This window comes from Danio aesculapii, chromosome 13 (assembly GCF_903798145.1).
Source record: "Danio aesculapii chromosome 13, fDanAes4.1, whole genome shotgun sequence".
Lineage (NCBI taxonomy): Eukaryota > Metazoa > Chordata > Actinopteri > Cypriniformes > Danionidae > Danio > Danio aesculapii.
The window spans coordinates 51,792,649-51,806,676 of NC_079447.1; the positions used below are offsets into that span (position 1 = coordinate 51,792,649).

At 36.9% G+C, this 14,028-nt stretch overlaps 1 protein-coding gene across 1 annotated transcript in view; it reads right to left on the reverse strand.

The window, feature by feature from the left end:
- hmgcll1 (3-hydroxymethyl-3-methylglutaryl-CoA lyase-like 1) overlaps window positions 1-14,028 on the reverse strand; it is a 48,074-nt gene that overhangs the window by 17,912 nt on the left and 16,134 nt on the right. Inside the window, exon 7 of the mRNA XM_056471067.1 lies at window positions 12,560-12,748. Coding sequence (XP_056327042.1) covers window positions 12,560-12,748 — 189 coding nt within the window. The remainder of the gene's footprint in view (window positions 1-12,559; window positions 12,749-14,028) is intronic.

The following is a 14,028-nucleotide window of genomic DNA, read 5'->3' on the forward strand; positions in this document are numbered from 1 at the left end:
ATGGATTTATCTGGTTGGTTTCAACATCTGGGGAAAAGTCAGCGGCACCTTTAGAAATATCTTTTCTGAGAAAAACAGTGTTCAATACTTATATACTGTATATACTCTATAAAATGACAATTTTTTATAGGATGCTTTACAATAACATATTTGTGTATATACATACATAAGATTAGTCAGTACCAAAGCCAAAATAGGAACTAATCTAACAAAATAATTTAAGATCACGGTCCAAAAATCTGTACACCCAACTTGATATGTTGTGGGGAAATGTTAAGTAACATTTGAAAAAATAAAAATAAATAAATAAATTTTATATATCTTCATGTTTCAGTTGAGATTATGGCAAACAGTCCTATAAAGTCAACCCAGGCTCATTATGGATATGTACTCTTGTATACATTTCTGTAGAGTGTGAAATACCTCCCAGGAGCTACGTTTTTTGCAGTTTTTGTTTTTGAGAATCCGCTAGAGGCCGCTGTGTACGCTTTTTCAGATCTCAAATTTCTCTCCCGAGTACCTTTCAAGCCTGCTCTTCTCACATAAATCCACCAGAGGACACTGTCAACTGACTGACTGACTGACTGACTGACTGACTGACCAACCGATCGATTGATCCCCCCCACCCCCTTCCCTAAACCCAACCTAGTGTTTTGAAAAGCAATCCTAAAAAACAAAGTCCCACACGGCCACCTGATTTTTACTACATTTTCAGATCTTACCACATTCTCAACCTGTTATTTATTTATTTATTCTGTAACTTTTCTTCACCCGAGTCGAACTCCATCATCACAGTCAAGTCCTCTTTGCATCTCAAGTTCGCTGACATACGCGGCGAGCCCCTGGACAAACTGGTAACAGCGGAAAAGCCGTCCACACAGAGATAAGCTGTCATCTGGTAGCGCGAAAAGAAACAGAATAAACAAATAAATAACAGGTTGAGAATGTGGTAAGATCTGAAAATGAAGTAAAAATCAGGTGGCCGTGTGGGCTTTTGTTTTTTAGGATTGCTTTTTTAAACACTATAGGTTGGGTTTAGGAAAGGGGGTGGGGGGATCAATCGATCGGTCGGTCAGTCAGTCGACAGTGTTCTCTGGTGGATTTACGCGAGAATTTATTTTAAATGCCTGGGTACATAATTCACGCTCTCCAGAAATGTATACGGGGGTACATTTTCACAATGAGCCTCTGTTGTTTAAAGTCATAGGCCATGTCCACACTAATACATTTCTGTAAAAATGCATATTTTGCTCTCCGTTTCTCTTCCGTCCACACTCACACAGCGTTTTGCAAAGATTGAATACGTCTGAAAAAGCTGTTTTTGGACGTGGATCGTTTTTTTATGCTAAAAATAAAAATGTATCTGGATTAGTGAAGCCGTATCGTAGTTCACTTAAAAATATAAATAAATATAAATAAAAAATAAACTTTTAACGTTCTTTAAGTTTCTTTCGTATATTAAAAAAAAAACAGTCATTGACTTTCATAGTATTTTTTTGTTTCTACTATGGATACCATTGGCTGTAAGTTTCCAACATTCTTCAAAACATCTTGTTTTGTGTTCAACAAAAGAGAGAAATTCACTTGAGTGTTTGTAAATAGTGAGGAAATGTTCATTTTTGGGTGAACTATCCCTTTAATATGATTTGCAGAAATATCTCTGAAAAAAGAAACCCACTGTAGATCAGCCCAAAAGCCATTCTGTCATCTAGACTGCACTAAATGAAGCACAACACCTCCAATTGAAAAGCACACCGGGTCATTCCGGGAACAACATTTAGCCGTAGAGTCCAAAATTAACACTCGCCGATTGCCAAACGCATGTGAAAGATGTCGGTTTACTCGCCAGCTGGCTGGTGGCGAATGCAAGCAAGAAATGGCAAAAGCAGTATTGAAACATTTAACAAATGCAACATATAATCAGATAATGTGGGCCACAAGTGAAGTGAGCGATTCAAATCAATTGAAACTGTCTAATATAAAAACATCTGCTGCGACTTGTGTGTCCTGCTTTTACTTCATCCTCATCTTTCCATCAGGAGGAGGTGCCCAAAGGGCTTTTTTCAGACATATGTAAACTATTCTTCATATTAAGACACACAAACAAAAGATATGAATAATAAAATCATCTTTTGTGAAAGCTGAGGTTTAACTTATAGGGATAGTTCCAACATAGGCTCATATATATATATATATATATATATATATATATATATATATATATATATATATATATATATATATATATATATATATATATATATATATATATATATATATATATATAGACCTCTTTCTTGGCTTCACACAGAAACAGCAATGCAACAACATTACTTACAGTTCAGAGATGCTATTGGTTAAATGCTGGGCAAAGTAGAACTCGAAAGCGGCTTGAAGCGGATAGCGCGAGTATGTCTGCGGTCTGGAGGTATTATAAAGTTGATGATGACAACATTGGCATAGCAAACTGAGAGATATGTAAACGGGATTGCAAGAGGTGGAAAGGAAAAGGCTACATTTAACACAACAAACCTGATAAGGCACCTCAAAAACAAACACCTGACACAATACAGCGAGTTTACCCAGACAACCCAACTGAAGACTAGTCAGCTCGCGCTGCCGGAGTTTGAAGAGGACAGAAAAAATGCCCCATTACAGTGCGAAGGCACGGGACATCCCAGCCAAGATAGCACAAATGATTGCAATGAGTGACCTTGATGTCAAGTCCACCGACCTGCTGGACAAACGGGTAACAGCGGAAGAGCCGTCAACATGGAGGTAAGCGGTCAGCTGGTAAGCGAAAAAAGAAACAGCGTCATACCACCCCGTAGCAAGACGAAATGCAGTCATACGTACCTCTGGCTACACAATTCCAGATCTCCAGAAATGTCTATAGGGCTACGTTTTCAGTATGAGCCTATGTTGTTACTTTTTCTGGATTGCCTTTGAAAACACTATCGGTTAGGTGTAGGGAAAGAGGTAGGTGGGAGATCGATCGGTTGGTCAGTCAGTCAGTCAGTTGACAGCGGCCTCTGGTGGATTTACGCGAGAATTAAGGCTTGAACGGCACTCACGAGAGAAATTCGAGCTCTGAAAAAGCACACACAGCGGCCTCTGGTGGATTCGCAAAAACAAAAACTGCAAAAAAACATAGCTCCTGGGACATATCTCATGCTCTCCAGAAATGTATACAGGAGTACATATCAATAATGAGCCTGGGTTGACATTAATAATAAAAAAGTATCAGTTTTGATTCATTTAAAGTAGCAAATTTACAAAATATCTTGATGAAACATGATCTTTACTTAATATTCATAACATACAATAACAATAACATTTGGCATCAAACAGAAATCGATCATTATGTGGTCCCATTTAAGAAATTGTATTGTAATTCATTCATTCACTCTTTTTTTCTTTGGCTTAGTCTCAGGGGTCGCCTCAACGGAATGAACCACTTCACAATTGTATCGTAATCGTATCGTAATTAAAAAAAATTAATAATACATTAAATAACAACACTGTTAAAAGTAATGTGTAAAATTTACAGTGGAAAACCGGCAGCTGTGGTTGCCAGATCTTTACCGAAAAATTACGGTAGAAACCATACTTTTTTTTTTTACAGTAAATTAACGTATTTAATTAATTTCTAGTATTATACACCAGTGTTTCAAAGTATGAATATCTATACTATCAATATTTTTTGTTGCACAGAAGAAAAAAACACAAGCATAAGCATATGGTGATGAGAAAATCATATGATGAACCAATGCTAATTTATCAAAGAGCGTTTCCCAAAGTCAGAGATAGAGTCATTTACACAACTACAAAACACCATCATGGTAACAGGCAAAACAACACAATAATCAATATTAATCAATATTAAATGTAACTTAAAACTCTAATGTACATCACTGATGAGAAACAAACTAAAAAGAACCATAGTAATGTCAACAAAATGAAGTCTGTCAAACTCAATTTATTAATCGGATATATTAAGGACGTACAGTTAACAGAGTTTTAATGAAGCAGTTTTTACTGTTGAAATTGCGGTAACTTTTTAAAAGTGAATGTATTTGTTATAAGGAAGGAGACACTGTTTTTTCCCCGGATCAAACAGCATGGTCTGAAAGTCTGTGGATTCTATGCCCCATATAGTGAGAGGTGGTAAAAAGGTCAGGGGCTAGAATCTGCTCATTTTCCCACAGGCCTGAGGGCGCAAGGTCATGTCAGGCCAATAATGCACCGGGCAGTGTGGGAGCACATTTATACGGACGATAACAAACAAAACGAAGAGTAAAGTCCGACATTTTTGCATGCATTTTTTCGTATTCATATCTGAAAGATTTGTCACGTACACAAACCTTGCACACCGAGACCGATGCGTATTAATGAATCATTCATTCATTTTCTTTTCAGCTTAGTCCCTTTATTAATCAGGGGTCTCCACAGTGGAATGAACCGCCAACTTATCCAGCATATGTTTTACGTAGCGGATGCCCTTCCAGCTGCAACCCAACACTGGGACACACCCATACACTCTTGCATTCACACACATACACTACGGCCAATTTAGCTTATTCAATTCCCCTATAGCACATGTGTTTGGACTGTGGGGGAAACCGGAGCACACGGAGGAAACCCACGCCAACACGGGGAGAACATGCAAACTCCACACAGAAATGCCAACTGACCCTGCCGGGACTTAAACCAGCGACATTCTTGCTGTGAGGCGATGCCTAGTGTTATTATTATATTATTATTCCCTCCAGAACTGTCTGTTCCCAGTCAGAACTTAAAATTTTGTTTACTCATTGGATGCAAATGGTGCTTTTATTCGCAAATGTTTTTTGCAATATCTCAGTTTATGCATAATTTAAAACATGCCAAATGTACTGTTCTGCCCCTTTGAAACATCTCACACAAGCAGTGAAGGCTTTTTTATGTGATGCAAAGATAATATAATACAAAAAGTAGCGTGGTCGCATAGCCCTCGCCGTCGCCGTTTTTTTCTCCCCTGTGACACAGATCAGATATGGCCCTTGTATGTGTAAGCAGGAAAAGAAATCACATGGATTCCGATATACTCAAATCAGATTCAGGCCTTGTCATATGTGGAAATTTATCCGATATAAATCGGATCTGTGCCCTCGTGTCTACGGTGTAAGCAGGTAGATTGGATTTTCACCTGTCAATGCAAGTCGCGCGTCATTGAAAAACCGTAGCGAATGACGTCAACCAGGGGCGTCGCTAGACCCAAATTACTAGAGCACGTGCCCCAGTAAAAATCTCCAGTGCCCCAGTAAATGCATTGAGATATGATTTACTTCATATGCAGGTGTATTTATTAAGAGTGGTAATTCCGAAATAAAGACATTATTCTCTATGTGCAACCGAATCAACGCTGGTGAAAGCAATGTGTTTAATCAAAAAACAAACTGACACATCTCTCGTCAGCCTCTCGCATGCGCTGCTCTTCACCTGGTGCGAGTCCCGGTAGATAACATGACCCTTTCATTTCGGAACAGACTTCAGCAGAGTCCCAAACCTTAAATCTCCTACACGAGGACTAAAGAAGCGTTTATATTGTCATATAGCACAAGCATTTAAGCATGTTAACGAGAGAGAGAGAGAGAGAGAGAGAGAGAGAGAGAGAGAGAGAGAGAGAGAGAGGGCAACATCTGCCACATAACCAATATAAATTAATATAAAACTGTGGCATACGTCACGTGCATAAATCACGCCATGGACGTTGCATTAAGATGCCTACTGGTTTAAAAATGCCTAGATTAAAAGAAGATGGCCAAAAGGAGAACTTTTCTGTCATAAACTATAGTAAAACAACTTGTCAAAAATTTTTTTTAAAAATGAAACTAAAAAAAAAAAAAGAGCGCTCTTTAATTATCAGCTGTCAGTCAGCGCCTGCTCTTTTTTTCCTGCTCATTGCGGTTCTGCCGTGTGCTGTGTAAATACAGACGATCAAATACGAGTCACTTTTAAAAGATGATGTAAGCAGGTATCAAAAAAAATAAATAAAAAAATTGGATACAGTCACAAAATCGGAATTGACCATCAAGATCTGCAGTGTAAATGCAGCCTAAGCTGAAGGAAAATTAATGAATGAATGAATTAAACTTGGGTTTAAAAGATATTTAGTGTATACTTAGTCTTTGTTTTCTGAATTACAGAAACAGAACACACTCCTCTTTTAAAGCCTACTGTAAGTGCACCTTGTTTTAGTTTGCTACACTTTAAACTTGGGTAAAATACGCACAGAAAAAGGCATTTTTAGAGCGAAAAGGATTTGCAGAAATGCACTTAGATATTTTTTTCTACACCTTAAACTAAAGAAACATCATATTTAGAGTGTATGGAGATTAGCCAACTACTCTATTTATTAATATTTTTGTGGAAAAGTATCAATGATATTGACACTTTTACTAATATCAATGATACTCACTAGTAAGGGGCGTCACGGTGGCTCAGTGGGTAGCACGATCACCTCACAGCAAGAAGGTCGCTGGTTCAAGCCTCGGCTGAGCCATTTGGCATTTCAGTGTAGAGTTTGCATGCTCTCCCCGTGTTGGCGTGGGTTTCCTCCGGGTGCTCCGGTTTCCCCCACAGTCCGAACACATGCGCTATAGGGGAATTGAATAAACTAAGATGGCCGAAGTATGAATGCAAGAGTGTATGGGTGTTTCCCAGTGCTGGGTTGCAGCAGCAAAGGCCTACGCTGAGTAAAACATATGCTGGCGGTTCATTCCGCTGTGTTTATAAAGAGACTAAGCTGAAAAGAAATACATGAATGAACTATTACTGATAAATATTGCTGTCAATATTCCTTTTTCATAAGAACGCAAAACTTCCCTCGATCCAAGCTCTCTTTAAACAATCAACTTGAACAGAGACTCAACGACAGTAAAGCCAATAAAGTGTGGATTTCATTGACGTGAACTCTGCGCATTGTTTCCAGTTAATGGGGTCTCATTTTCAGCCTTTTGAAAAAGGACCCCCTGTCATGTCGCACAATTCACAAGGAAGCAAAAAAAAGCCCATCAGGGAAACTCATGTGCATTTATGTGGCGCAGCGAGCGCAGTTAGAGTTACACCGCTACAGCTGGAGAAAAAAAAAAGAAAAAGAGAGATGGATAAACAGAAAGACAGGGCTGGGAGCCGAGAGTGGAATATACTGGAGCGTGGGGTTTTCCTTTTCCCCGGTCTCCCTCTGTTTAGTAACGAGTGATGAAAGGATAATTTTCCCCTTGCCCTTTAAGCGCAGCATTGTCACAGAGTTCAGCGGCTCTAGCGACAGATGAGTTGGAGCCCCCGAGGGCCCCGCTCCAGCCTGCATCTCCTGGGCTTTTTGTTTCGAGCCACTGTCATATGAAACAGACATCTAATAGGTGAGCCTTTGTGTCCGGCCTTCACATCTGCTGAGCCGCCCAGCCCCCAAAGAGCAGCGGCCGAAGACAAACCCAGAAAAGAGTTGACAAAGGAGAGCTGATAAAGGCATGCCGGTGGGTTATTAATTCCCACTGTTGAAGACCATACGGTACGTTAACTCAAACTGTTGGAGGAAAACGATTGCAAAGTTGGTTTGAGGACTGGAAACTTGTCATATACAGCTGAAGTCAGAATTATTCGCCGTTTCTTTTTCAGATATTTCTCAAATGATGTTGAACAGATTCAGGAAATTTTCACAGTATTTCCTATCATATTTTTTCTTCTGGAGAAAGTCTTATTTGTTTTATTTCAGCTAGAATAAAAGCAGATGTAATTTTTAAGCCATTTTAAGCTCAATATTATTAGCCCCCTTAAGCAATATTAGTTTTGGATTGTCTCCAGAACAAACCACTGTTATACAATGGCATTGTTTTGAATTATCTCCATCACACTCACGACAAGATTTGGCGAGGGAATATTAAGTAATTTAAGTTTAGTCTAAGTCAAACCTGCAGGAAAATATTAGGCTTTGCTAAAAGGCTAGTTATTTTACCAATGATTAGGGTTAATACTGGTTGCCTATTGCAGATTTCATAGAAAAATCTTAATATTAAAAGAGTAAACACAAGCTGGACAGATCATATCAATGTCATAACGAATGCTCAAATGTAGCCTAGTTTACAGCAAGCATCATGTTTTTAGTTAGATTGTGTCATCTGTCATGTTTAGTAGGCCTATAGGTCTGTTATTTTTACTGAAGAAGGTATATTATTCGAGTTTAGCACCAGAGCTATAGAAACAGTATTATAAGCTGAATAAAAAATTCATATTATATTATTTTTTATTATATTTTATTATTATATTTTATTTTATTATTTTAAATTTATATTATAAGCACATAAAAAAAAAATAAAAAAAAAACGGTACAGTATCAGGATCGGATCTGTATTGATCGATACTCAGAATTTTGGTATGGAGATCGGATCGGTTCCAAAAAAATGGTATCGGTGCATCCCTAGTTTCCATAGCAGTTACAATAACTCAACAAAAAATGAGGTAACACTTTACAATAATATTGTATTAGTTCATGTTAGTTAATGCATTTACTAACATGATCAAACAATGAACGGTATATTTATTACAGTATATGTTCATGTTAGTCCATGAAAATACAGTTGTTCACTGTTAACTCATGGTGCATTAACTAATGTTAATGAGCATGAATTTAGATGTTAATAATGCATTAGTAAATGATGAACTATGATTAATAAATGCTTTACAAGTATTGTTCATTATTAGTTTATGTTTGTGAATATATAACTACTGAAACCTTACTGCAAAGGTGTCAAAGCCAGTTCCTGGAGAGCCGCAGCTCTGCACAGTTTAGGTCCAACCCTGCTCCAACACACTTACCTGTAGGTCTCAAACAAGCCTGAAGGACTTAATTAGTTTGATCAGGTGTGTTTAATTAGGGTTGAAACTAAACTGTGCGGAGCTGCGGCCCTCCAGGAACTGGCTTTGACACCTGTGTCTTATTGTAACGCAGCCAAAAACTTGTTTCATTTAGCGATTTTCACTGTTAGGTTTTACAGTCGAGGTTTAAGGTTCAGGAATATTTACCACAAGAAGGCATGAAAGAGTAGAGTCGACACATTCTGATGTACGCCCGGCTGTGTGGTGTAAGCATATTTTGGGTGGTGACTGTTGTTGTTGTTGCTCTTTTGGGTGGAAAAAAAGAAGCGTTTAATGGCTGATCCTCCAGGGAGGTTTTGGAGGTGTTTCAGTAGCTTTTGTTGAGCTCCCTGGAGGACTCAACTTCTGGCTCATGTTTCTCTATTGCTGGATTCAAATTCATGCATACAAAAATGAATGTAAAATATATATATATTGTTCCACACAATTCCTTCATGTTGTCCCAACACAAATTGATTAAGTTAACAATTATTGATTATTGTTACAAATGTATTTTTGCCATGATGTGTGTACACGCTCAGAAAAAATGGTACAATGTTGAACCAATGAAGGTACAAACCCTTGTCATTGGGGCAGTAGCTTTTAATAGAACAGAATTGTACCGTAAGACACAAAACTCATTTGTACCATTGCAGTTTGTACCTTTAAGGACATGATTTGTACCATGGGAAACCAAAACGTACCTTTGTTTTTTAAAACCTGCAGATACAATTTTAAACCATCATCAAAGGTACACATCTGATCCATGAAGGAATCACTAGTGACAAGACACTTTGTACCTTACACTTCCTTCAAGAACTATTTAAAGGCATTTGCTGTGTGCAAAATGCCTCAATTTATTTTCAGTAAATATAAAAAATACGGCGATGCAGTGGCGCAGTAGGTAGTGCTGTCGCCTCACAGCAAGAAGGTCGCTGGTTCGAGCCTCGGTTAGGTCAGTTGGCATTTCAGTGTGTAGTTTGCATGTTCTCCCTGCATTCGCGTGGGTTTTCTCCGGGTGCTCCGGGTGCTCCAAACACATGCGGTATAGGTGAATTGGGTAGGCTAAATTGTCTGTAGTGTATGTGTGTGTGTGTGTGTGAATAAGTGTGTATGTGTTTCCCAGTAATGGGTTGCAGCTGAAAGGGCATCTGCTGCATAAAACAAATGCTGGTTAAGTTGGCGGTTCATTCCGCTGTGGCGACCCCGTTAATTAATAAAGGGACTGAGCTGAAAATAAAATGAATGAATGAATAAAACATCAAATTCATTTTTAAACCATGTTTTTTTTTTCTTTTTGTGTAAATGCACCTTTACAATAAAGAATAAAAGACACTTTAACAGAAATCTAAAGATCTATTTTTTGCTGAACATTTCACAACACTTTTCACCATCATATTACAGAAATACATTCTCACATCTACAATATAAAACTTTATTTTCTCCAGTTTTCATACCTTTGTAATCACTGAAAAGTTCATTTAAATTACTTAATTATAAAATGGAAATAAAATTGTGCAAGAGTATTGTAATGAGATATGCACAATGTTTGAGTTTTACAGTAGTAAAATGTCTGCATGAACACTTTGCATATGCAGGACTTTTGCCTGCTCACGTTTGTAGTGGAAAGCAAACGCCGAAAGGTGCGGATATCAATAATGAAAATGTATTAATCAGAAAATGCTTACTAAATTAAAATTTAAATTAAAATTACCTTAAATGTTTATTTCACAGTAACTATAGTTTTGTTTGACCAGTTGTTTTGTTTTATAGAACTTAATAATTTATGTTTATGAGTTACTTTAATTATATGCTTTTAAATATTGTTTTTTTTTTTTTTTTGTTTATTAAGGTTTTCAGATATAACATAGTATTTTTACAGAGAAATTTAAACAAATATTATTCCCACCCCTACCCTCTACATAACATAAGTTGAAATTACATTTATCATTTAAAGAAAAAAAAAAAAAAAGAATTACTCATGATAATAACAAAATAATAATCAAATAAATAGAAACAAATAAATAAATAAAATGAATAAATTATAAAGAATAAAAATTAAATAAATAACTCAAAATTATAAAATATGAGTCCTCGGATATTTATAAAGTACCTAGTCATGTGATATGCTCAGAAAAAAAAAGTCTAAATGGGTCCCATGTTTCAGAAAAGGCCCTAGTATTGCCATTTATTGTAAACCTAATTTTTTCCAAGTGGATGAAGCTCATTGCGTCTCGCAACCAGCTGTCAAAACTCGGAGGGAATCTTTGTTTCCATAATAACAGAATACATCGTCTTGCTAACAGTGTCAAAAATGCAAGGGCGTTTGCAGTACAGCTTGATAACCCTACTATATTCTGGGAAAGTCCAAAAGGTGCAATAAGAGGGCATGGTTTGATGTGTATCTTTGTCACAGAAGAGAAACACTTGAAAATTGATAGCCAAAAAGAAGTGATTGATGGGCACAGCCAAAACATATGTATTAAGTCTGCAGGTGCTTGATTACAGCGATCACATATAGGATCCACGTCTTGAGTTATTTTTGCCAATCTCACTTTTGTCCAGTATATACGATTAACAAATTTTAATTGGATGAGGCTATGTCGTGCGCAAATATTGTTTTAATATGGAAATTATTCATAAAATCACTTTGTCGTTCCAGTAATATTTATTTTCATAGATATTGTAATAAAGGAGTTGTCCAACACTTATGTACCTTTTTTATGAGAACAATTGTGTACCTTCATTTCAACTGTACCATAGAAGGTACAGAGCAGTATCATAAGAGGTCTTTTCTGAACCATATGTGAAGTACAACTTTTACAAAGGTACAAAACCGTTCCTTAAGGCAGTGTTTCCCAACCCTGTTCCTGAAGGCACACCAACAGTACACATTTTCAATCTCTCTCTATTAAAACACACCTGAATCAAATCATCAGAACATTAGAAGAGACTTGAAAACCTGAAATGAATGGTTCAGATAAGGGAGACATCCAAAATATGTACTGTTGGTGTGCCTTCAGGAACAGGGTTGGGAAAAACTGCCTTAAGGAACATTATTTGTACCACTGTGTACCTTCTTTTCTGAGAGTTTATGATGTAAATATGATAATATTTGACTAGATATTCTTTAAGACACTAGTATTCAGCTTAAAGTGATGTTTAAAGGCTTAACTATGTTAATTCGGGTAAAGTTAGGGTAATTAAACAAGTCATTGTATAACAGTGGTTTGTTCAGGAGACAATCCAAAACTAATATTGCTGAAGGGGGCTAATAATATTGAGCTTGAAATGGTTTAAAAAATTAAGAACTGCTTTTATTCTAGCTGAAATAAAACAAATAAGACTTTCTCCAGAAGAAAAAATATTATAGGAAATACTGTGAAAATTTCCTGATAAACATAATTTGAGAAATATTTACAATCACAGAAGAGCAAATAACTTTAACTTACTGTTACACAAAAAAATTGACCTCCCAATCGTCAGTATATAGTTTGCACCCTGTTTATAACTATTTGAGTGTGAGTAAATAACGAGTACATTAAAATTTTTGGGTGAACCATCCTTTAAAGGGTTCTGCCACAGTGACAAGGTGTTGTATTTTTTTCTGAGCGTGTATATGAACAAGGCATTTCATAAGTCTGACCACCGCAATGTCTCTCACCTGCAGAGCTATGAGTATGTTGGGCAGCGCCTGACCGTAAGTGTCATGGCAGTGCACCGCCAATGCACCAGCGGGCACTTCTGTCAACACATCGCTCAGCATCTCGGCCATGGAGCCCGCAGTGCCCACGCCAATGGTGTCCCCCAGGGAAATCTCATAACAGCCCAGCTCAAACAAGCGCTTCGCCACCTGGGCCGGAACAGAGGGGAAAAAAAGCCATGAAAACACTATTCCCCCCTGGAAATATAAACAAGATGAAGGAGTGCACACAGAGAGCTCTTTCTGAACGCTAGGAAAGCACTGCCCGTCTTACAGCGTCATGCAGGATTTTTAGCAAACATCGTAAGAAGGGGCCTTGTGGGACTACAAAAACTGTGGGAGGAAACAAAAAGTATATGCAGAGAGCTCCATGGCTATTTTAGCAAACTGGTGGTCAAAAAATTGTTATTTGAAATGAAAATATAAAAGGAGTCACTGGAAAACAAATTAAAATAAAGTAATAATCAACAAAACAATCATAAGCACTGATTCTGTGGGAGATAATCTGACCTGGAGTGGTTTTTACAGCCAAACACACTCAGTCAAGAACAAAAACATATTTTCTATATAAACATCCAACTTTTTTTTTTTCATTTTCTGCCAAAATATGCAACATATAACATTTTTAATTTGAAGACAATTGTCTGAATTATTTATATCTTTTTTTTCCAGTAATTTAACTTGGATGATATGTCTTTCTGTGTGTCAATAGCAACTATAAAATTACCACAACAGATCAATTACTATAGTTGTGTTACCATAGCAACTAAAGAATTACCACAACAGATCAATTACTATAGTTGTGTTACCATGCAACTATAAAATTACCACAACAGATCAATTACTATAGTTGTGTTACCATAGCAACTAAAGAATTACCACAACAGATCAATTACTATAGTTGTGTTACCATAGCAACTATAGAATTACCACAACAGATCCATTACTATAGTTGTGTTACCATAGCAACTATAAAATTACCACAACAGATCAATTACTATAGTTGTGTTACCATAGCAACTATAAAATTACCACAACAGATCAATTACTATAGTTGTGTTACCATAGCAACTATAAAATTACCACAACAGATCAGTTACCATAGCAACTATAGAATTACCACAACAGATCGACTACTATAGATGATGTGTTACCATAGCAACTATAAAATTACCACAACAGATCAAATACTACAGTTGTTGTGTTACCATAGCAACTATAGAATTACCACAACAGATCAACTACTATAGTTGTTGTGTTACCATAGCAACTATAGAATTACCACAACAGATCAACAACTATAGCTGAAGTGTTACCATAGCAACTATTGAATTACCACAACAGATCGACTACTATAGAGGATGTGTTACCATAGCAACTATAGAATTACCACAACAGATCAATTATTATAGTTGTTGTGATACCATAGC